Source organism: Abramis brama, assembly GCF_963993115.1.
Source record: "Abramis brama genome assembly, chromosome: 1".
Lineage (NCBI taxonomy): Eukaryota > Metazoa > Chordata > Actinopteri > Cypriniformes > Leuciscidae > Abramis > Abramis brama.
The window spans coordinates 7,534,222-7,560,405 of record NC_139963.1 but is presented as its reverse complement, the minus strand read 5'-3'; the positions used below and the strand labels follow the sequence as shown (position 1 = coordinate 7,560,405).

The 26,184-nt window shown below is 37.2% G+C and overlaps 1 protein-coding gene across 1 annotated transcript in view; it reads left to right on the top strand.

Annotated features, from left to right (window-relative positions):
• hid1a (HID1 domain containing a) overlaps positions 1 to 26,184 on the top strand; it is a 39,637-nt gene that overhangs the window by 381 nt on the left and 13,072 nt on the right. Inside the window, exons 2-12 of the mRNA XM_084108387.1 lie at positions 4,455 to 4,604; positions 7,754 to 7,924; positions 8,790 to 8,912; positions 17,891 to 17,997; positions 18,998 to 19,114; positions 22,774 to 22,969; positions 23,423 to 23,479; positions 23,566 to 23,706; positions 24,305 to 24,395; positions 25,416 to 25,567; positions 25,962 to 26,040. Coding sequence (XP_083964513.1) covers positions 4,455 to 4,604; positions 7,754 to 7,924; positions 8,790 to 8,912; positions 17,891 to 17,997; positions 18,998 to 19,114; positions 22,774 to 22,969; positions 23,423 to 23,479; positions 23,566 to 23,706; positions 24,305 to 24,395; positions 25,416 to 25,567; positions 25,962 to 26,040 — 1,384 coding nt within the window. The remainder of the gene's footprint in view (positions 1 to 4,454; positions 4,605 to 7,753; positions 7,925 to 8,789; positions 8,913 to 17,890; positions 17,998 to 18,997; positions 19,115 to 22,773; positions 22,970 to 23,422; positions 23,480 to 23,565; positions 23,707 to 24,304; positions 24,396 to 25,415; positions 25,568 to 25,961; positions 26,041 to 26,184) is intronic.

The following is a 26,184-nucleotide window of genomic DNA, read 5'->3' as shown; positions in this document are numbered from 1 at the left end:
TTGAACTTTGTAAAATATTTAATTGTAACGTTATTGCAAAACTGTATTATAATATTATTTAAAAAAAAATCTTTTCAAAGATAAATCTGCGTTGCGCTAAATTGCATGATATATATATATATTATTTTTTTTTGTCGTTTATAATTTTTTTCAGTTTTAAGCATAAACCTTACTAAATAAATTATTGCTAATGATTTATTTAATCTATTTTAGATTGTTGTTTTTTTTAATATAAGTTTTGTTTTATGTTGGGGAAAAATAGATGACGTATGTTAGACCCCGCCCCAATAATGTCGTGACGTCTTAAGTTTTTTACTATTTTTTACAGTCTATGGTTTTTTAACTGTTAGTCATCCAAAGATATTTTAATATTAAGGCAAAATACCCCAGGGGAATAGGATAAGAATTTTAACTAATAGGTATCTTGTAATGTAATGTAATGATTGATTACATTAAGATAGCAAACATTTTTTGTATTACAAGTTTTCTGAAATGATGTTTAAATATGCAAATGAGGCATTATCTAATTACATAGGCACTAATTTGCATATATTTCCAGAACAGAAATCTGAATGTCCGATGAAACCAGTCTCAAAGGTTTTTACAGAGGGGATGTTTTGGAAATTACTGTAAACAGCCAGAAGAAAACTCAATTTGAGAAAATGACCTTTAAAGAGATGTACTGTAATGGAAATCTACAAATGCAATAAAATAAACAGTTAAAAGTGTATTTTGGATGTTTTTTCCATAAATCTGAAACTACATGTTATGAAAAGCCAAATAAGCCAAAATCTCTAAACTATGGAAGCTTGTTTCCGCCACTGAATAATAAATAAATAATAATAATTGCGACTTTTTATCTCACAATTCTGACTTTTTTTCTCAGAATTGCGAGATATCAAGTCAGAATTGTGACTTTTTTTCTCAGAATTGCGAGATATGAAGTCAGAATTGTGAGAAATAAAGTCGCAATTCTGAGAAATAAAGTCGCAATTGCGAGATATAAAGTCAGAATTGCACGATATAAAGACGCAATTGCGTGTTATAAAGTCAGAATTGTGAGATATAAACTATTCTGTAAAAAAAAAAAAAAAAAAGTCTGTCTTTTTTTTCCTTAGAATTGGACTTTATATCTCACAATTCTGAGAAAAGATGTCAGAATTGCAAGATATAAAGTCGCAATTGCGTGTTATAAAGTCAGAATTGCGTGATATAAAGTCGCAATTGCGATAAAAAAAGTCAGAATTCTGACTGTATAACACGCAATTGCGACTTTATTTCACGCAATTCTGACTTTATATCTCGCAATTCTGAGAAATAAAGTCAGAATTGCGAGATGTAAATTTGCAATTGTGAGATAAAAAGTTGCAATTATTATTATTTATTTATTATTCAGTGGCGGAAACAAGCTTCCATACTAAACTGACCAGTGCATGAAAAAGCAGTGGAAGTAAAACTTTTCTCCACAGGGAAATTGTTTTTTACTGATAACTTATAAACCTGTGAGCTTGTTAAGCGATAGTATTTGCTTCTGCTGAATCTGTCAGCCTGCATTATTTAAACTAATTTTAAAATAATCGGGTTTAACAGCAGAATTCCTGGTGAAAGACTACATTACCCATGATGCCGCACTAAATTCCACCAATCAGAGAGTCGAAACAAGCAACATGCTCCAAAAGATCTTGTTAGCTCCGCCCACTCCCATGAATCACTGCGAATGACGTAATCGAGTCGATCTTCCTACATTCTCAGTATACTTATGTATAAAATTTAAATATAATGTATTTATGAATGAGCAGGCTAGTTTTATATTTCTCCGTTGTTTTTTATTTGATTATGGTTTTGGCAAAGCCTCATGGGATTGTAGTTCTTTCCCTCACTAAAGCCGTTAAGTTCACAGTCTTGTACCTTTTTTACTTTTGTCCGATTTTCAAATACTTTTTTGCTTCAGATCAAAGTTTGTAATAATGAAGACTTTTTTCAAATCCCTATGGGAAAAATACTTCCGGAACCAGCAGCGTCTGAATTTTAATGATTCCGATTCCAATTCTGCTTATCGATTCCTATTCTTATTGATTCCGAATTTCGATTCCAATAAGGTAAAAATAAATAAAAAACTTAGATATCGTTCACATTTAGTCTTATTGTAAAACACATTTAACTGTAGCTGAATATCATGAACAAAAAGGCCGAAGAACGTTTTCCTGTGGTTTAAAAATAGCATAGAAAAACAACTAGCCTCACTAATATACGTCAAGCATTATTAAAGACACACTCATAGATACGATTGAAATAAACAGTGTTTTAAGATTTTCAGGTATTCACATACAGAAACTGTAATCAAATGTAAAATAACACTGCACTTTATAAATGAAATGTACATTACAACTATAGTTACAAAAGTTATTCAGTCAAGAACGAGTGACTTTTCTCTCTGTGTTTTGTTGTTTGATTAGTGTTATTATAGAGACGGCAGCAGGAATATTAGACTACTGTCACTTTAAGAGCTGCACAGATCCAATACACTGATACACACGCCTGCATCTCTGAAAACAGCGAGTCAATGATTTAAAATCACATTGAAATGCTCACAAAAGAGTCAATAGAGGAATCCGAATTTAAATTTTATAACAACTATACAGTTCCTGACCTCAAGTATTCGATTCCCAGCCCTATCTTTTATATAAAGGAAGGCGACAAATTAAACGTTAGGATCAAGGAAATGTTCAATTTAGTCTTTTAATTAGTATGAGCTCATAAAATGTTGTTCAAAACAGCGTTTCGATGAGAGCGTCACACCGCGAGATGCTGCTGTCGCTACACTTTACTCTTCATAACCTGGCCATGTGAAATGATCAGCTGTGTCCTGTGCTCTGCCAGTGATTGCACCATTATTTTGAGCTGTTGATCAAATATTGATGTGGTTTCTGCGCTCATTGTTGGGCTCAGCCCAGCTGTTGCTTCAGTCTGTTAGGCTGGAGGCTTACGCTGCTATTCTGAACCAATAATCACAACAAAAGGATGACGTCTATATTTCAAATGTTAATCTGACTCCGGTAAAGTTGTTGTTATTCTTTGACCTCTTATTCTTTTAAGGTAAAGGTTAGAACTGATAGGAAAACGTAGGATTTAACCTGAACGTTTAGATAACGAAAGTTATTCAACATAATCAGTGATAAAAGGAAAGATTCTCAAAGCCTTTAAAACAGGCAAAGTCATGTATTTAGTCACATGTGTAAATATACAGACAGTAGGATGGAAAAACATACTGTATAGAAACTTAGTTGTAACAAATAAAGCACTGTTGTGCAGAAGAGGCCGTAAAAGCTTTTCTCAGTATGAGGTCCAAGATCAACAGTTACCTTTCCTTCTTATACCCTGAGCAAAGCATTGTTAAACATGAGAGGAATACCAACACCGAAACCAAAAGATGAGGCAAATGTGTGGAGATCAAGAAGAGGAGAAGAACATTAACATATTCTCCTCAATGCATGTTTAAGCAATAGTACCTAGAATAGGATACTTTAAAATCTCTATTAAGTTCACCACATTCAGTTTATAAGCTGTCGGATGAGAACAAACATGGCATAGTTACATATTAGAACACACTAGTAAATAAACAGTATGTAGTTGAAAGCATATGTCCTGTGAAGACAGAACCATCCTGTGCCTGGAGTGTCCCAACAGTCCATATTGATGAAATCCCCTTGCGCTAGATAGGCATTAGCATACTGTGATGATGAAGGCCAGTGTGCCACGTTTAATTCACATGTATACCTTTAAAAGGCTTTTTGAAGTACTAGTAAAAAGCAAAAAGTACAGTAAAGAGTTCTGCCCATATTTGCTGAGCCCTACAAGTCTGAAAGGATTTGCATGCATGTTAAAGGGGTGGTATAATGTCCTTTTCACGAGATGTAAAATAAGTCTCTGATGTCCCCAGAGTGTGTGTGTGAAGTTTTAGCTCAATATAGCATATTAAAGCATGTTAAAATTGTCACTTTTTGAGGGTGAGCAAAAACGCACTGTTTTGTGTCTGTTCCTTTAAATGCAAATGAGCTGCTGCTCCCGGCACAAGGGGCGGAGCTACAAGAGCTTGTGTCCTGAAAATTTCAAAAACTTTTAGCCTTTTATGTTCAAACCATTTCTGAATGGTTAGTTGATGAATTTTTTGGATAATCTATAAATCGTTTTCAGGAGGCGGGGTTTATGTAAATTCTAGGGTTTGTGATGTCACTAACCCGGGAGGAATGTCGTGTAGTCTCTACCAGCCGTTTGTTGTAGTCCTTAAAAAGTGATTTCTTTAAAAGCAATATCTCCCTTTGCTTTGAGCTTTGAGAGTTGTAACTTTGCAGATGTTGTTTATGCTCAAACAGCAACATTACACACTAACTAAAGTTAGAGAAGTGACATCATAATGAACCACCCCTTTAAACCGGTGTGTTCCCCCTCCTCAGCCCGTGGAGGCCACAGACGATGCGTTCTGGGATCAGTTCTGGGCGGACAGCGCCACCAGTGTCCAGGACGTGTTCGCCCTGGTGCCGGCCGCTGAGATCAGAGCCGTGCGAGAGGAGTCGCCCTCCAATCTGGCAACACTCTGCTACAAGGTATAAACCACACCTGGTACACTGGGACATTAAAGGCTTCGCTCACCCAAAAATTAAAACTCTGTCAGTAATTACTCTCCCTTATGTTGTTCAACCCCGTAAGACTCGTTCATCTTCGGAAACAAAAATTAAGATATTTTTGATGAAATCTGAGAGTTGTCTCACTCCTTCATAGTAATTTCCTTCTGCCGGCCCAGAAAGTTAGTAAAGACATTGTTAAAATAGTCCAAGTGACTACAGTGGCTTTTTATATAAAGTTATATAATGTTTTTTTTTGTGAAAGATTAATGTTAAGTGGGAGATTTAGTAGTGTTTAATGTTTTGCTATGCTAATTTAGAAGAGTTTCTGTTATGTTGGGTTTTTTGAGGGGTTTCCATCACGGTGACGAGTGGATTACGTGAACAGATAAATGTTAAATGTTTTATATTGTTGTACTCATTCAGCAATTTCTATGCTAATGCTATCAAAGCGTTGTGTTACCAATTAGAAAGGTAGCATTTACTGAATTAGCTAGTTAAAGCTAGCCAAGTATTCACTACTACAAATATTTAAGTTGAGATTGCATGATCATTTTAAGTTATGTGTATAAATTTGCTTACTCAAATATTTCAAGTTAGAGCAATTACAATGCATGAGTACAAAATAAAAATCTGCAAGTTATGCTAACTTAAACTTTTAATTTCTTAACTTAAAAAATTTGGTAACACTTTATTTTACAGTGTCTTTGTTACATATGTTACATGGACTTACCGTAGTAATAACAGTAAATTATGAATATAATTATAATTACATGCAACTAACCCTCAACCAAATCCTAACCCTACCCTAACCCTATAGTAAGTACATGTAGTTAATTAATATTACTTAGTACTTAAATATATAATTACACTGTAACAATGACACCTTAAAATAAAGTGTAACCAAAAATGTGATGTAATTACATCAATGACAGTAATTACATGTAACAAGTGTAACAAGTACCAACAAAATAAAGGGTTACACTTTATTTTAAGGTGTCATTGTTACAGTGTAGTTATATATTTAAGTACTGAGTAATATTAAGCAACTACATGCACTTACTATAGGGTTAGGGTGGGGTTAGGGTTTGGTTGAGGGTTAGTTGCATGTAATTATGCATAATTTACTGTTATTACTATGGTAAGTACATGTAACACATGTAACAAGGACACTGTAAAATAAAGTGTTACCAAATAAAGTGTCACCGTCATTAGAGATTGTGCCTCATCAATACTAGGCAGTGACTGTGAGAATCTGAAGTTGCTGGTGGGACAGGAAACAGCTTTACTTTCCCCTTCCTGTCTCAATCCTGGCACTTCCTGTTTAAGGCTGCCCATCAGAGAGGAAACATGATTAGAAATCTTCAAAGTCTTCAGGCTCAAATGCTGGTGGACGAGAGAGAGAGAGAAGTGTTCACTTCTATTGTTCTCCTCAGTCGCTTTGGATAAAAGCGTCTGCTAAATGATTAAATGTAAATGTAAGTGTTATTGTGACACATTATTTGGAAATGATTTAGCTTGTGTGCACATGTACTCTGTTTTAACTTCACAGTGTTTTAAACTGGTGTGAATGTCTAACAAAAGACATTTTGAACAAAACATTTCACAATAAAAGCTTTATATATAATATGGTTTTGTATACACTGCGTTTTAAAAGTTTAGGGTCAGTAATATTTAAAAATAAAACATTCAGTAAATATGATATGCATCATATTGATCAAAAGTGACAGTAAAGACTATTATAATGCAAGATTCTATTTCAAATAAATGCTGTTCTTTTGGACTTTCTATTCATAATCATAACTGTTTCTTGATCATCAAATCATCATATTATAATGATTTCTGAAGGATCATGTGACACTGAAGACTGGAGTAATGATGCTGAAAATTCAGCTTTGATCACAGGAATAAATTACACTTTACTGTATATTCACATAGAAAACAGTTATTTTAATTTGTACAATTGTTTTAGGTTCAATGTATTACTAAGTAATTAAAATGCTGTAATTTAATAACTTTTCCCTTCAAGTTCAGTTATTTCTGCAATTTTATATTATTTATTTGAAAGAATTAAAAGAGCTGTTTCATGTCTATCCTTGTATTGTTCAACTGGTACAGAACTGATTTAATAAGTAATCAATAATTAATATATATTAAGTAATTTTGTAGATAACTTAACCAACACTGATTGTAATAATATTTCACAGTGGTACTGTTTGAATGTATTGTGTTTGTCGAATGTTGATGGATCAAAGTTAATGCGATGATCTTAACCTGTGCTTGCTGGGACATCGACTCAAATCGCCAAAGTTATTTCTTAAAAAAATAAAATAAAAAAATAATTTGAAGATAATTGATTCAGGGCTATTATTAGCTATAACTATTAAAAACATCTGTGTTAACTAAAATAACGCTGAAATAAAATTAAATAAAATATAAATATTAGTTGAAAAACTTAAACTAAATGAAAATTAGAAATGTAGAAATGTTAGAAACTTGGCAATAAACTGAAATAAGTTTAAGCTAAAGCACTAAAATTATTAACTGGAAATAAATACAAACAAATTAAACCTAAATAGCAAAATAACTAATAAATAAAAATGACACATAAAAGCACATAATGAAATCACTAAAAACTAAACTTAAAATAAAAGCTAAAAAATATAAAAATAAAAGCTAATTCAAAATATTAATACAACTAAATAACACTTTATTGCTTTGATGTGTAGTTATCTAATACAGTGACATTTTCTAAATGTCATAATCATTTCTTAACAAACAAGTATCCATTACTTAAATGAGCTCATTGAATCTGCATTAAATTATTACATTGTTTAAATTAATACATCTTTAACTAGTCCTGTCCGAATAGGGCTTAAAGCTACCAATTCAATTCAGTCCAATTAAATTCACGTTTATTTGTATAGTGCTTTTCACAATACACATCATTTCAAAGCAGCTTTACAGAAAGTCGACAGGCACCTCAGTGTGTTTGTGTGTGTGTATGTGAATGTGTGGGTGTAGTGGGTCATACTAGCTTTCTATATATTCTGACATGAGTGTGTGTGTGTGTGTGTGTGTGTGTGTGTGTGTGTGTGTGTGTGTGTGTGTGTGTGTGTGTGTGGTCGCAGGCGGTGGAGAAGCTGGTTCAGGGTGCCGAGTCCGGTTGTCCCACGGAGAAGGAGAAGCAGATGGTGCTGAACTGCAGTCGAATGCTCACTCGAATCCTGCCCTACATCTTCGAGGACCAGGACTGGAGAGGCTTCTTCTGGTCCACCATCCCTGGCGCCGGCAGAGCGGGGGTGAGGAGGACCACCATGATGATGAGGATCTGAATAATAACCTTTTAGTGCTATCAGCAACCACAGAAACCGATATTCATCCATGTAACTTCACACCTGTAGTTAAGTGCGTTCAGAAATAGCAGTGTAGGATTATGAAACACTCTCAAATGAACGTCCCTCACTTCACACAAGCACATTTATGCATTTTCATTGTGTCTTATTTTAGGGATGCACCAATATGAACATTTTGGCCGATACCAATAACCGATAATTTGTTTTTTATATTTGAAAGCCGGTAACCCAAGTTTTTATATGATTTTTGAGAGCCTGATTACAAAAAACAAAAGTCTCACCATTAAAATCCATATGTCCCAAACACACAATTATAATAATGTTCTCATGATAATTTTATGTAGCCGATATGACAGACTTGGGTTGCACTTAACTCGCCTATATTTTCCTTTTTTGAAGAGATTTCAATCATATTTCAAGCAATTCAAATCCATCATGTTGAACAGTGCGCATCTGAAGTGTCTCAGCTGAAGGAAATAATACATTATTTATCAGCTTTAACATATGGGACAAATTTTCTTATCAGGCCGATAATGAAGACATTAAAAATGAACATATATCGGCCGATACCGATATGGCGACCGATATATATCGTGCATCCCTAGTCTTAGTTGTGGTTGGTTATTTGCTCTAGGAGAAATCCGACTTCCTAAGAATCAATTTCAACCTATTTTACATATCAGATTTCAAATATTATGACCAAAGGGCTGTTATAAACAAATTATATTAGATTATAGGTAAAAAAACAAGTACTCTATAAGTAATAAGTAAACCAGTTAAAGTACAGTATTATTTTTTCTTCTCTGGATAGATGGATGATATGGAGGATGAGGATGAAGGGGCGCGTCCGCTGGCCGAGTCTCTCCTACTGGCTCTTGCTGACTTGCTTTTCTGTCCAGAATTCACTGTTCAAAGCCACAAGAGAGGAAGACCTGTGAGTTCAACACTGTTAGATTTGTAGCTCATCATCTGTACAAGTTGTGTTTTCAGTCAGTGAGGATTTCCAGTCAGGATTTAGACCGTACCATAGTACTGAGACTGCCCTCATTAGTGTCACAAATGATTTGCTCTTATCATGCGATCGTGGTTGTATCTCTCTATTAGTGTTACTTGATCTTAGTGCTGCATTTGATACTATCGACCACAACATTCTTTTAAATAGACTCGAACATTATGTTGGCATTAGTGGAATTGCACTAGCATGGTTTAAATCATACTTATCTGACCGTTATCAGTTTGTAGCAGTAAATGAAGAGATGTCTCATCGATCACAAGTTCAGTATGGTGTACCACAAGGCTCAGTACTAGGACCGTTGCTGTTCACTCTGTACATGCTACCATTAGGAGATATCATTAGGAAACATGGCATTAGCTTTCACTGTTATGCTGACGATACTCAGCTGTATATTTCTTCAAAACCTAACGAAACTTACCAATTCACAAAATTAACGGAATGCATAGCTGATATAAAAAATTGGATGACTAGTAATTTCCCTCTACTTAATTCTGAAAAAACAGAGATTCTAATTATTGGACAAAAAACCTCTGCAAGTAAGAATACTGTCTAACACTCGATGGCTGCTCTGTTAAGTCTTCGTCGTCGGTTAGGAACCTGGGTGTGCTCTTTGATACCAATCTTTCATTTGAAAGTCACGTGTCTAGTATCTGTAAAACCGCATTTTTCCATCTTAAAAATATATCTAAATTACGACATAAGCTTTCAATGAAAAATGCGGAACAATTAGGTCATGCGTTCATGACCTCAAGGCTAGATTATTGTAATGCTCTACTGGGTGGTTGCCCTGCACGCTTAATAAACAAACTACAGCTGGTTCAAAATGCAGCAGCTCTTATGGTTGCGATATTAAACATCAGATATATTTTAAAATCCTGCTAATTACTTACAACGCATTAAAGGGCACATAACACACACAGTTTCTGCCAATCTCATGGTAATCTTGAGTACCTATAGAGTAGTATTGCATCCTTCATATCTCCGAAGAGTCTTTAGTTTTATCAGATTTATAAAAGACAGGGACGCTGCACTGCTTCTGTCTGAAAACAGCCGAGCTCCTGGAGTCACTAAACGTTCGCTTATTGCCAAGCAAACACAGACATTTGATGCAGTTTTACTCACCGCCTGCAATTCAGACTCAAGACCGGGATATTTTATCGCTGGGACCCCTTCATCTTTCAGTTTCAGTTCAAACAATCTGCAAATCCAGCGTCGAACTGGGTCTTGTTTATAAAACATTCATCACTGAAATGCCGGGATGAAACAAACACACTTGCACAACTCTGTTGCTGTCCCGGAAAAACAAACTGTTCCCTAAATGCTGGGTTCTTTGGGAAGCTGAACAAGATTATCTTTCCCTCACAACCAAAAACACACAGTAACACTTTACAATAAGGTTCAGTAGTTAACATTAGTTAACGCATTAACTAACATGAACTAACAATGAGCAATACATTTGTTACAGTATTTATTAATCTTTGTTAATGTTAATATAAATCCAGCTGTTCATTGTTTGTTCATGTTAGTTCACAGTGCATTAACTAATGTTAACAAATACAAACTTTGATTTTAATAATGTATTAGTATATGTTGAAATTAATATGAACTAAGATTAATAAATGCTAAAGAAGTATTGTTCATTCTTAGTTCATGTTAATTAAGGTAGTTAACTAATGAACCTAATTGTAAAGTGTTACCAAAAACACACGTCTTTGGTGACATTGGTGATTTCATGAAGTCTTTCTCGAACAACAAACGAAGCACATTAATGGGCGTTTCCCCGTGTTTCCCAAAAGCATCGTAAACAATATCCACCAATGGTCTCTACGATCAACTTAGGCATACGATGCTTTTGGGAAACGCAGCCATGGTTGATGTGTGTTCATGCGCTCTTCCAGGAGAAGTGCCCATACGAGGAATGTAATATATATATATATACCATATGACTTTATGACGTCATACAGGGCCATACTCGGAAAAAACTTTCCAAAACGTATACGAATCCTGAAGAAGTATAGTGGCACAGAAATACTCCGTCGAACGTCCAACTGTTTTTTTTTAAACTTTGCACTTGTTTAGCATGAGAATCCAACTCTTCAACCGTGTAAATAAGTCAGAATGCATGAAATAGCATTAGACATCCCCTTTAAATGGTTTAGCTCCCCAGTACTTGAGCATTATAGTCCTTCACGAATATTGCGGCCAGCATAATATATATTCTGGCCAGTTGATAATATATATCAAATATATATCTATCTATATCTATCTATCTATATATATATATATATATATATATCAAATATATCAAAATCGAATATCAAATATCAAAATATTAGATATATCACAATATCAAAATCGACTGCTGGCGGTAGATCATTTTCCTATTTAGCACCTAAACTAAACTATTTAGGCATACATTTAAAATAGTGTGTTTCGGCTTCATTGGCTCCTATGTTCCCTCATGTTGAGTCTCTGTGTATTTAAACCCTCTCTTCAGTTTATTTATTGTCTGATGTCAGTGTTTTGCTTGGTTTATTTAGTTTAATAAAGTTTGGCTGCTGCTAATGGATCCTCTACTTGCTTCCTTGTGCAACCCATGACAGCAGAAATCTTACAGTCCCCCTGTAGTCCACAATTTTATCCCTTAAAACTCATCTTTGATCACCAAAATGGCATATTTAAACATTTTTCCTTGAAATAAATGTCTTCATGCCTTAAAATATCTTAAAGGTCCCATGACATGAAATTTCCACTTTCTGAGGTTTTTTAACATTAATATGAGTTCCCCTAGCCTGTATATGGTCCCCAAGTTTCTAGAATTTTTAATCGGTGTAAATCGAGCTTTTGCTATTTTTCTCTGCCTTCGAGAAAATGGAAGCTCAACCGGGCTGATCTTGAATCTCCTCCTTATGACGTTATAAGGAGAAATGTTACCTCCCCTTTCTCTGCTTTGCCCGCCCAGAGAATATTTCTCGCCCATGAGAAAATGAGCTAGGAAGTAGAACGCGCACGCGATTTTAGTTTGTCCACGAGAGATATCATGGCTTTTGAGCGAGCGAAGCATAATAATTGCTCAATAATTGGATGTACAAATGAACACCGAAGGGTACACACAGCTACACACCTCGGACAAGTAAGTCAACAAATGATATATAAGTGTTGCTTTACTGTTTATGGTTACCTAGCTTCTTCTTACACATAGAATGTGGCTGTCACATTAGCTATGCAGTTACCTGCACTAATGTAAAGGTAGACAGCATCAAGTTACACACACTGTAGCGCGAGTGTTGTATATGTCTTTGTTATTTGGATAACCGTTCTCCTGTTGGTTATATGGCGCGCGCGATATCCGCATTTCTAGATCGCAGAGCTTGATGTAATTGTAATAAGATAAATTACAGAAGTTACAGATCTCTCATGAAAAGGCAACAGTAGGTTAGCTTTAGCTACATGATAATAACTGTAAACCATCCGAATAAAGTACCGTATCCAGACATAATATTTTAAACTAACCATTCGGAAATGTCCTGCTGGAGCCGCTGAGTTGCAACTTCTTCATCTGGATCAGATTCTGGGTCAAACTGAAATGCTTGAACAACTGCGTGTTTTCGTGCCATTGCAATATATCCAACATAAACAAACATGCATGGTACCGTTGTGCAAGATGGTCAAGGCCACACCCACCCTCCACCTTGCACCGCCTTTCTCCTCCTCATTAGCATTTAAAGCTACAGACACCGAAACAGCCCGTCTGAAGGAAGCTCATTCTGGGACTGGCTTGTAGTGGCTATAATTCTGCACCGAGGCTGAATTTTTGGAAAGAGATTTCAGATACAGCACTAAGGACCACTAAGGCCTATATTAAAGCCTACAAAAAGTAGCATGTCATGGGACCTTTAACTCGACACCCTTGCCTCATTTAGTATGCGTGGTTCTGTGAATATGCAAATGAGCCCCGCCTCCACTCACTCACTCAGCTCAGAGATCCACTGGTTGACGATCACACGTTGATCTGATTGGTTACAAGGTAGTTTGTGACTTCAGAAACACCAGCGATTTCAAAGCGTGTTTTTGAGACTGTCTTTGGTTCACTGCAGTTTTAAGGAGAAAACACTCAGCAATGCTGTCGACTTATGAATTTACACATGGTTTGTGTTAAAGCATATTAAAAACACCACATATAAACAACATTAAAAGCTGGATTTTACACCACAGGGGGACTTTAAAAGTATTTTACCTCTTCATTTATGTATGACTGACATTTTAAGCATCACATTAAGTTTATTAGTTTTCCTTAACTGATGTAATCCAAATCGATGGAAAATTTGATGCATAATTCTAATACATAAATCTTAAATTTAGGCCTAAATATATATTTCTCAAGTGTTTAGTGAAGGGCTTGAGACCAGCTCTGGTCTTTATCATTTATCCAGTCTTTAGCATTTACCAATAATCAAGTGTCTCTCAACTCTGGCCTTTAAAAGGTCCACTTTTCTTGCAGAGTTTAGCTCCAACCCTGATCAATATACTTGAACAAGTCAATCAAGGTCTCCAGGATTACCAGAAAGACACAAGTAGGTGAGTTTGATCAAGGCTGGAGCCAAACTCTGCCAGAAAGTGGACTTTAAAGGCCAAGCCTGAAAACCCCTGCTCTAGGGGATCGTTGTGTGAGGGTGCGACCAGTCTTTAGAAATGTTTCAGTGTTAAACTTACTTACTCCAGTTCAAATGGTGTCATGCGGTGTGACAGGGTTCCCACGCGTCCTGGAAAACCTGGAATACTAATGACCAATTAGCCCAGGGGTGGGCAAACTACGGCCCGCGGGCCACATGCGGCCCGTTAGGCTGTTTAATCCGGCCCGCCGAGTATTTAAAAAAATTGTCTTAAGATCGCATTAATTTTGCCTTTTTTCTTGCAATACTTTGCGTTATATATATATATATATTGCGTTGCATATATTTGACAATCGGAATATCAGATATTGCATGCCATAGCTAACAAATGTAAAAAAGGAAAAATGACATAAAAGCAGATCATCATTCATTCAGCGCTGTTGTGGCTGCGGTGCGTCACGTAAACAAGCAATGACGCGTCACCATGGAAACCAAACAGACAGCAACTTAAGCGCATAGACTTGTTGCACGTTAATGTTTTTTCCTTTTTTGGAAACTCAATGAGAAAAAAAAATGTTTGGTAACTGCTTGCACACCTTAGTTTTTCCTTTGATTTGTCTGCCATTTAGTTTCTTTGCTCCTCTGGATTTGTGGATGTATCCTCCCGATTCCGTTTATCGTCCGGCTTTCGACTACGCTCCCCTGTCTGCCATGTACAGAACCCGTTTTTTTTTTTTTATTAAATGTTCTGATCTGCCTTTGCCTTTTATGTTTTATTTTATTATTCTTAAAATAAATTTATATTCGTTTATTTCCACAAATGTATGACTTTTGGAAGTGCAAATTGCCATTCAGTTTTAATAAAGTTGAATTAACGTAACCTGTAATTTTTACTCTTCTAAGTGTACACTTGCAGATGTTTTGTTTCTAATTTACTGTTAGGCCATTAAATAATAATAAGGATAAACAATATTTAAAAAGTATAGGCTATAATTATCTAACATCTTTAAAAATTAACATCAAAACATAACATGCTAAATGGGGGATATCTAGCATAAAAAAATGTATTGTCAGAATGTCGTCTCTCAGTTGTTGAATTTCGCACAGACATTGCCACAACGTTGTCTGTTTGCTCAGCCCGATCTTATGAAAGTGCGAATACCACGAATTGTATTTGTAGTGCATAATATGTTTTCGCGTGCATATGATATGCACTTTATGGCGTGTAATAGGCAAAAAAACATTTTTGGCGTATAAATGGCACGAGAAATAAAATTTGTGGTATAGATACGCACTTTCATGAGATCGTGCTTCATAATCTGCTACTGGGCCGGCCCTCTGTCAAATTTTTAAAACCCAGTGTGGCCCTTGAGCCAAAAAGTTTGCCCACCCCTGAATTAGCCAGTGCTGGAAAACACATGGAAAATCAGAGAAAACATAAATAGTACTGGAAAAATCCTGAAAATTATTTTTAAATGTTCTTGATCATTAAAGAAGTGGTCGAAACGACTAACGTTAGTAACAGAAAGCGCTCCGTTCAGGGATAAGTTCAAAGTTTTTTGTACATTGTATTATGTTTCTACATTTTATTGAAGTGCCCCTATTATGCTATTATGACAGATGCTTTTTGCAGACAATTTTTTTAATAATGCCTTTATTTATGGAGACTGCGTTTCGGCATAACGTGTTCATTATAATAAAGTGAAGAGTTTAACTTCAGAAGCTCGGTGTGTGTGTGTCAGGGCTCCAAACAAAAAAATCTATCAAGGAGCCAATGGCTCCTATAGGGGAAAAAAACAGGCGCCAAATAATTTTTTTAAGAGCCACATAACAATGCACTTACATTTTAGTCACCCTGTTGTGTGCATGTCTCTCCTCTTCTTACAGTTTCAGCATTTTCATCTTGTGAATGTTCTGGGAACTGGAGCTTATTTGGTAACTGAATGTCACTTCCGACTTATGAACTATTTCATAAGTTCATATTTTGGCGCTTTCACTCAGTGAAACGTTCACGCAAAGCATCTAATTTCATGACGTTAACAAAACAAATGAAGCGATAGTCTTGGGGTGGGCGATATGGCAAAAAATATCATATCACGATTTTTTTCAGGAAAATCACAATTCACGATTTTATCACAATTCTTTTTATGTTGGTTTTACTATTTTGTGACTGAGCATTACAGCCAAACTAATGTCCATATTTTAAAAACAAAGCCTTAGGTAACAAAATGTAAAATAAAAAAGAATGGCAGAAAGGGGCGAAGATAAAAATGTAGTCATTATTTTCTTTGTTATTAAATATTAAGATCAAAGATAAACATTACACATACACAACTTAATATACAAATGAAATAAACAGTGCTTTATGTTTTCAGCTACAGTAGGTTTATTTAACAGTAGCATTGAAGAAAGTAATTAAATTAACAAATATGAAAATAAAACAAAACATAGACTTCACTGTATAAATAATAAATTGATACTTATTAAAGCTACTATTAAAGTTATCAGTCAAGAGCAGCGAGTAATTTTCTCTTTGCATTTTGTTGTTTCATTAACATTAAAAGGATAGTTCTCCTAAAAATTCAAATTGTCATAATTTACTCTCTCAAGTTGTTTTAAACTTGTTTTTCTTCTGTTGAAAATAAAAGTTATTTGGACGAATGTGGGTAACCAAACAGTTGATGTACCCCAGTGAAGTCAATGGGGACCAGCTACTGTTTGGTTACCCACATTCTTCAAATTATTAATATTAGAAAATATTAGAAGGAAATTAATACAGTTTTGGAACAACATTAGAGTGCGTAAATGAGATAATTTTTATTTTTGGGTGAACTATCCCTTTAAGGACAAGCGGCAGCGTGTTTACAATTGCTACTGTCTCTAAGAGCTGCGCGCGACACGTCTAATGTACACGCATTTGACAAGCCGATTTTCTCTCAATTTTCTCAAGTTTGCTTTCACTTTAGACATAACCGACTTTGTTTATGTAAACCTTGTGTGTATTTAACAGTATTAGCACAATAAGACTCAAAATATAACTTAGTCCAGTATCCAGGCGCTGGTAGACAGGCTTTTAGTGCATGTGAGCTTCACATGTACGCGCTGAGAAAGGCACATGTTAGAACAGCGCATCAGCACGCAAATTAAATGTTTAACCGACAAGGCATTAAAGCACATGCAAATTATTAACTTTTGTGAACTGCAGTGTCCCGTTCCGCTGCGTTAACATGTGAATATACGTCGCGTTGTTCAGTATGTTTTGACCGGGACAGAGGCGCCAGAACAGCAACTAGAGTGCAGGATTCTACGATATTTCTTCAAAAGCAGATCGTGGAGACATTTTAATCGTCCATGATGAAAAATCGTCATATCGCACACCCCTACGATAGGCTACTGGTTATAAAACATGCACGTAGGATGCAAATTTTACAATCAAAGGGAGTAAATTTGTATTGTCGCCAATGGCGACCTTGGCAGAAATTTCACTCGCAAATAAATATTTTTGGTCGCAAATGCGACCATTTTAGTCGCAGTTTGGAGCCCTGCGTGTGTATTTGGTGTATTATATTTCTGATTTTATAGTTAAGTCATAGCTATAGATGGCATGTTTTTTTAAGACTTTTGACGTTTTTTTTAAGACTTTTGATGTTTTTTTAAGACTTTTGACGTTTTTTTAAGACTCATAGTCCAGTCATTTTATGAAAAAAGGTTGAACAAATTGCAACAGAAGCAAACTCAACCGATTTTGTATCCTCAATATGTCCTGAGTAAGGAAAAAAAAAGTCCAGAAAAATCCCATTAGGGGAAAGTTTCGAAAAAGACCCAAATATAGCCTATTAATTCACCTATTCATTATTTTTCTTACGTGAATAGGGTAAAAATTTTAACCTTTAGATTATCACCATGAAAATTACTGAGTTGATTACTTACATCAAGACAAACAAAAAATGTATTACAAGTTTTTTGAAATTGTTTGTTAACATGGACAAATGGTGCATAATCTAATTATGTGCTAATTTGTATAAATACCACAACAGATCTAAACATTGGGTATTTTTTTTCCTTATTCAGGACATATTGAGGATACAAAATCAGTTGAGTTCGCTTCTGTTGCAATTTGTTCAAGGTTGACCCCCATTTTGGCTTAAAATGACTGGACTATTATGAGATTCTGAAAAGAGAGTGAACCCTGTGTGTGAATATGCCAGCGATGTAATGAAACGGCAGTAGTTGACTGTCGTCAGTCGGTGTGTGAACTACACTAAACTCAGACTGCTCTTACAGGAGTCGGTGGAGGACATGCAGGCGCTGGACAGCTGCGAGTACATCTGGGAGGCCGGCGTGGGCTTCGCTCAGTCCCCCCCGCTCAACTACATCCACGACCTCAACAGGTGAGTGAGTCCTTTCCCAGGCCCACACGTGTGTGTGTGTGTGTGTGTGTTTGAGTTTCCTTTTAATCAGTAACCACACAAGACGGCTAAAAGCCCGGACCTGTTTTTCCACCGAAACGGATGATCAGATTAGTCTACATACTCTGTGTGTGTGTGCGTTTGTGATTTATGAGGACAGAAATTTGTATAATGACATGGGTAGTGCACTGGTATTACAACGTGTGTGTGTGTTAGAGGGTCACACAGGAGTGGATTTTCAAACCTCTCCCACAAAAAAAATCTGGTCCAATCCCACAAAAAAATTGGGGGAAAATCCCGTCCCAATCCCAGAAGAATGACTCCCATTCCCTCCCTCTTCCGTGTTGTGTTTTTTTGGCCGGAATCTGTAAGTTACAGTAGAAAGTTCACAGCATGCCCACCTTAGTTGAATAAAAATACAAAATGTAGTTTGTTATTTTATTGAACTGAAAGCCATCTTAAACAATGCACATGCATAAATTTTCATGTAAATCATCCATGCAAACACACACAGATACAGGCACACACACGCGCACACGCACGCGCACACATTACGCCGTCTTTCTCAACTCGTAAACAGTTTTTCAGTGACTTCAGACCGGCCGGAAATGTGGGTTTCATGTCTGACTCCATTTTGATTTTGATTTACGGGGAAGCCTTCTTCTATATATTATCGCTGGTTGGCATTGGCATATTTTAAATGTTACGGGGTGGAGCACGTCATTCACTTAACCAGCCACATCAAAGCAAACAGGAGAGCAGAAAATAACTAGAATTGAGTTCAAAATTAAAATATATAGTTTGTTTATATAAACGGTATATTTGTGTATAAAAATGGGTATCAGAGTTATATATTACGATTCCCGGTCCCGCCCACTCCCGCTGACTGATTAATAGATTAATAGTGATTAATAGTGATTTTGTTTCCATGACCCGTGGGATTCCCGAACAAATGTCAGCCTCTGTGTGTGTGTGTGTGTAGGTCTGAGCTGCTGAGGTTGCTGCTCACCTGCTTCTCAGAGGCCATGTACCTGCCGCCGACAGCAGAGAACAGTCTCCTCAACCCCTGGGTCTCCTTCTTCTGCTCTGCTGAGAACAGGTCAGGCTCCACGGGAAACACACAAGACAAACACAACACTCCCCAGTCAAACATCTGCAGACTTACCAGGGTGTTTGTTTAGTCAAGCCTCCAGTCCTAAACGTTAAACTGCGTGTAAGCTTCATTGTGGGGTCGTTTGATCTGGGCTTGTAAGAAACCAGGCAGGCGAGTTTGATCAAGGTTGGAGTTAAACTCTGCAAGAAAGAGGACCTTAAGGACCAGACTTGGATGCTCTTATTGTGACTAGTCTTTTAGAAATCACACCAAATAGAATGAAATGGGTGTGATGTCAAGTTAGGTATTAAAGTTTTGCAGAGCATAAATGTTTCATTGTTAAACGTATTTACTCCACTTCAAACGCTCATACGCTGTGAATACGTCAGCGTTCATGTAATGAAATGGCTAAAAAACACAGACACAACCAGATCAGGGCAAATTAGCATAGCATGTCTAGTGCAAAATGGCTTTTTAAGTGTTAAATAATGGACACAAATGCCAATAAATTGACTGCAGCAGCTGTTTCATCGCTAATTTTTCACTGCGTGTCTTTAGTAAATCTTTAGTAAAGAGAGTTTTTGCTGACACAAATCTGGCCCCTTATATCAATAGCTAAGTTTTCATCCGAAGTTGCTGATTTAGCGTATGTGCAATATTGGAATAATAAAGCGGTGTTTCCATCCGATGTGTTCAAGAGAGCAAAACTGCCACTTCCTGGAAATTGGTGCAAAATATCAGTAATAAAAATGGAAGTTGCTAGCCTGGGAAAACCCAGACGAACTTCCAGCAAATTTGAGATTTGCAAGTCAGTCTGGCCAAGAGCCCATTCAAGCCCACTTCCAATCTTTCCAAATCTTGGCACCAATCACAAACATTGAGGCGGGCTTTACACGATGACGATCGCTCTGATTGGTTTTAGGTTTATCCAATTGCGCCTAGAGGCATTTGAGCGACATCAGTTGGTGACGCCCCTTTGGAAATGGGATATGAATGAAGCTTCCCCAGACCCACTCCCAGTTACGACTGAGAAGGGTCTGGTGTAAACCAGGCTAGGAAGTTGCTGCAATCAAAGAAAGAAACTGTGGCTTTTTTATCCTCCATCATAAATGAGTTGCGTCTCCATTATAGTTTACTTCTTATCGGATAAAACATTTATCCGCCTCAATTGAGCGCATACATGTTTGTTTTTTTATGTGCATTTTTAGAATTTAGTCGCATCTTGGCGTTTCCATCCGATGGGATTTTTTTAATATGCGATTTCCCAAAATTTGCATCAAACTAGGTGGATGAAAATAAAGCTATTGTGCTTCTCAAATGCATCTTGATTTAACAATGTTTAGATATTTGTACTGAAAATAAGACAAGAACACACAAAAATGTTTTTGCAGTGAACACCTTAGGATTTAACTAGCAACACCCAAGCAACCATCCAGAACTCTCTAGTAACTGCATAGCAATACCTACCTAGCAACCTACCTAGCAACACCCCAGCAACCATCCATAACTCTCTAGTAACTGCATAGCAATACCTACCTAGCAACACCCCAACAACCATCCAGAAATCGCTAGTAGCTGCATAGCAATACCTACCTAGCAACACCCCAGCAACCATCCAGAACTCTCTAGTAACTGCATAGCAATACCTACCTAGCAACACCCCAACAACCATCCAGAAATAGCTAGTAGCTGCATAGCAATACCTACCTAGCAACACCCCAGCAACCATCCAGAACTCTCTAGTAACTGCATAGCAATACCTACCTAGCAACACCCCAGCAACCATCCAGAAATCGATAGTAGCTGCATAGCAATACCTACCTAGCAACACCCCAGCAACCATCCAGAAATCGATAGTAGCTGCATAGTAGGGGTGTGCAAAGCAGCCGGTATTTGTATCTGTATTTGTTGAGAGGGGAAAAGTATTTGTATTTGTATTTGTATTCGAGTAAAATTCAAAATAGGTGTAAAAATCCAGTTTTTTTGCGTTACACTTCTAATTTACATTATAGTGTAAGTATTCTTTAATTATATCTATTATAATAAATATAGATATGCAATGTGTAAAATATTTTTTTTCAAAACTGCATTCATATTTAATTTTAAAATGGCTTTTTAAACCTGCTAAGAGTTATCCAGCCAATAATAAGCCTAGAACTGCTTTTCTGACGGACTGATATTAATGACATAATGACGGCTTTTTATTTCATTTCTCATCTCCATAAATATATCTAAAGCTAATGCAAGGGCTAGAAATCAATTAATTCTTTGCTGATACTTCCTCGTCATCACGGAGAGCGCAGTGCTTTCTCCTTTCCACAAGCGCTTGTTCTCTCGTGGCGTTTGTCGTTGCTATGCAACCGTGAACATAGGCGCGCCTGGAAAAACGAGCGCTCTGCTCGCTTGCCGCGCGCCTACATTTGAAATCTGCACGCGCAAAAAACGCGCTATGTGAGCGAAATATTTCCATATGTGGCTCTTTCCTCCTATCTTATCAACAAGTGGACAGCCACCACATCAGCAGCACAGCCGGTCGCCATGTCTCATGAGGAAACGCAGCTTTTTGATATAAAGTTTTTCTTGTTCCCGAATACAAATATTTTTAAAGTATTTGTTCGAAATAAGTATTCGTAAAAAACACACTATTTGTGCCTTTCCGAATACCGTATTCGGGTTCGGCTCCACCCCTACTGCATAGCAATACCTACCTAGCAACACCCCAGCAACCATCCAGAACTCTCTAGTAACTGCATAGCAATACCTACCTAGCAACACCCCAGCAACCATCCAGAACTCTCTAGTAACTGCATAGCAATACCTACCTAGCAACACCTTAACAACCACCCAGAAATCGCTAGTAGCTGCATAGCAATACCTAGCAACACCTTAACAACGATCCAGAAATATCTAGTATCTGCATAGTGAACCCTAACAACACCCTAACATTTCAATTAAATTCACATTTAGCTAAAAGGTAATGAATACTTGTTTGTTAACAAATGATTATGACATATAGAAAATTGTAGCATTCGTGTATGTTGATTCAGAGTTTGCTTCATCTGAAGTCTTCGCTAACCAACCATCCAGAACTGTCTAGTAACTGCTATAGCGACTCCCTAACAACCATCCATAACTGTCTAGTAACTGCATAGCGACTCCCTAACAACCATCCAGAACTCTCTAGTAACTACATAGTGACTCCCTAACAACCGTCCAGAACTCTCTAGTAACTGCATAGCGACACCCTAACAACCATCCAGAACTCTCTAGTAACTGCTATAGCGACTCCCTAACAACCATCCATAACTGTCTAGTAACTGCATAGCGACTCCCTAACAACCATCCAGAACTCTATAGTAACTACATAGTGACTCCCTAACAACCGTCCAGAACTCTCTAGTAACTGCATAGCGACACCCTAACAACCATCCAGAACTCTCTAGTAACTGCATAGCGACACCCTAACAACCATCCAGAACTCTCTAGTAACTGCATAGCGACACCCTAACAACCATCCAGAACACCGTAGGAACCACCTAGCATTGCTGTTAAAGCATCAGTGATATAAAAGTGCAGTAAACAGTGTGAGTCACTCTCCCCCTCTCCTTATCACCCTCTCTCTCTCTCTCTCCCTCCCTCCCTTTCTCTCTCTCTCTCTCTCTCAGGCACGCTCTGCCTCTCTTCACCTCTCTGCTGAACGTGGTGTGCGCTTACGACCCCGTGGGCTACGGGATCCCCTACAACCACCTGCTATTCTCCGACTACCGGGAGCAGCTGGTGGAGCAGGCGGTGCAGATCCTCATCGTGAGCCTGGAGCACGAGGGCCACCCCCCCTCCCCCGCCAGCATGGAGGAGCAGGACGTGAGCAACACACACCCCATAATGCACACGACACACACTCAACACATCCGCTGAAACAATTTTTAAGGTTTTAAAAAAAAGTCTCTTCTGCTCACCAAGGCTGCATTTATTTGATTAAAAAATAAAAAAACAGTAATATTGTTAAATATTGTTACAATTTAAAATAACTGTTTTCTGTGTGAATATATATAGTAAAGTGTATCTTATTCCTGTGATCAAAGCTGAATGTTCAGCATCATTACTCCAGTCTGCAGTGTCACATGATCCTTCAGAAATCATTCTAATATGATGATTTGATGCTCAAGAAACATTTATGATTATTATCAATGTTGAAAACAGTTATTTACATTTTTATTCAGGATTCTTTGATGAATAGAAAGTTCAAAGAACAGCATTTATCTGAAATATAAGCTTTTGTAACATTACACCTTCTCTTTTTCTCTCTGCCCGTAGTCCGTCGGTCCGAATAACCTGTTCGTGAATTACCTATCCAGAATCCACAGGGAGGAGGTATGGAGAGACTCTTACGATACGTCCAGATAATACACAACATTGTTCTGTTGATGTGTGCGAGCTGTTGTTCCTCGTGTCTGCAGGATTACGACTTTGTCCTGAAAGGTTTGGCGCGCCTGCTGACCAACCCGCTCACCCAGACATACCTGCCCAACTCCACCAAGAAGATCCAGTTTCACCAGGAACTGCTGGTGCTTTTCTGGAAGCTCTGCGACTTCAACAAAGTAAGAGATCGGGTGCTTTAAAGGGGTGGTATAATGCCCTTTTCACAAGATGTAAAATACGTCTCTGATGTCCCCAGAGTGTGTGTGAAGTTTTAGCTCAAAATACCCCACAGATATTTTTATATAGCATGTTAAAATTGACACTTTTTGAGGGTGAGCAAAAACGCACTGTTCCTTTAAATGCAAATGAGCTGCTGCTCCCGGCACAGTGGGCGGAGCTTGTGTCCTTTTACCTCACACACACATGCACTGGACATTTCAAAAGCTTTTAGCCTTTTATGTACAAACCGGAGTCAGAATGATGGAGACACTTAAGAAGAAGTGACAACATGTAGACAACATTTCTGAATGATTAGTTAATGAATTTATGTAGCTGATGTGCAGTCATCGTCTAGTCATTGATCAGCAATTTCTTTAAAAGCAAATATCTCCCTTTGCTTTGAACTTTGAGAGTTGTAACTTTGCAGATGTTGTTTATGCTCATACAGCAACATTACACACTAACTAAAGTTAGAAAAGTGAAATCATGATCAACCACCCCTTTAATAACAGTCCAGATCCGAAACATTGCACGTAATCCCTGCGTTTTCTGTTTCAGAAATTCCTGTTCTTCGTGCTGAAGAGCAGCGATGTGTTGGACATATTAGTGCCGATCCTGTTCTACCTGAATGACGCCCGAGCCGACCAGTGTAAGTGCTTTTGAAGAGTTACTTTATTTACTCACCTTTGTGTCGTTCCAAGCCCATAAAACATTCGTTCGTCTTCGAAACACACATGTGACCCTGGACCACAAAACCAGTCTCGAGTCGCACGGGTATATTTGTGGCAATAGCCAACAATACATTGTAAGGGTCAAAATTATCCATTTTTCTTTTATGCCAAAAATCATGAGGATATTCAGTAAAGATCATGTTCCATGAAGATATTTAGTAAATTTCCTACCGTAAATATATAAAACATGTATTTTTGTGAGTGAATGCAGCAACAACATAAATGACCAACTTTAAAGGAGATTTTCTCAGTTTCAATTTTTTTGCACCCTCAGATTCCAGATTTTCAAATACTTGTATCTCAGCCAAATATTGTCCTATCCTAACAAACCACACATCAATGGAAAGCTTATTTATTCAGCTTATGATGCATCATTCTCAATTTCAAAATTGTGACCCATGTGACCCAGGTTTTGTGGTCCAGGTTCACAAATGAAGATGTTTTTAATATTCTCTCATTCTTCTTCTGGTTCATCAGAGGTCCAAATATTCACGCATTAAAAAGTATAAAATGACCTTGTAAGAGTGGATTTAATCCAAGTCTTCTGAAGAGATATGATTGCTTTATATGATATGCAGATTTAATTGGGTCTTTTATTCAAATATACAGTAAAAACTGTAATATTGTGAAATATTATGACAAATTAAAACAGCTGTTTTTCTATGTGAATATATAGTTAAGTGTAATTTATTCCTGTGATCAAAGCTGAATTTTCAGCATCATTACTCCAGTCTTCAGAGTCACATGATCCTTCAGAAATCATTATAATATGACGATTTGATGTTCAAGAAACATTTATGATTATTATAGTCCACTAGTTTTAATGAGAGTTTTCACCTTCTCTGTCCCTTGGATTTAAACTGTTTCTGTACCTGTCACGGTCTGCATGTAGACGACTGTTGTCATGATGTTGTGAGTGTGTGTGTGTTGATCTTCAGCACGGGTCGGGCTCATGCACATCGGCGTCTTCATTCTGCTTCTGCTGAGCGGAGAGAGGAACTTCGGTGTGCGTCTGAACAAACCGTACTCGCTTCACGTCCCCATGGACATCCCAGTGTTCACCGGCACACACGCAGACCTGCTCATAGTGGTGAGATCATTAGTTATCAACTTAGCTTACACAACACTGTTATAACAGAAAACCCTTAATAACCCTTTTAATGTGTTCTGGCCGTTCATTCGCACAACAACAGTGTTTGGGGCTCGAGAACGCTAACTTTGAAACAGGGTCCAATGTGCAAGCGTTGAAAATTTGTGAAAAACATGATCATCTCCGTGCAAACTTCAAAAACGCGAACCTGTGAGAATGCTGACATGTGTATTATGTGTTAAGTCTATAGATATGAGCGTTTGAATATATGTCTGCACAGGCGTGTAGTCTTTCTTTCAATTCGCACAAAAGGTTTACTATGTTGGTTTTGCGTTTGGTTTGAATAGAATCATATGAGGTGTTTTTAATCTCTTTAAACTGGTTATGTCTGCAGGTTTTCCACAAGATAATAACCAGTGGCCATCAGCGCTTACAGCCTCTCTATGACTGCCTGCTCACTATTGTGGTGAACGGTGAGTAATGACAGTGTCTGGGTTTGCACAGGGCTTTACCTGGATTCACATTTCATCATTTGTTATGTCACAAAAAACTAGAGGTGACAGTTTTTTTCTTTCATGTGCTTAGAGACTAGATGATTTATTCCACTTAGAGTGAGG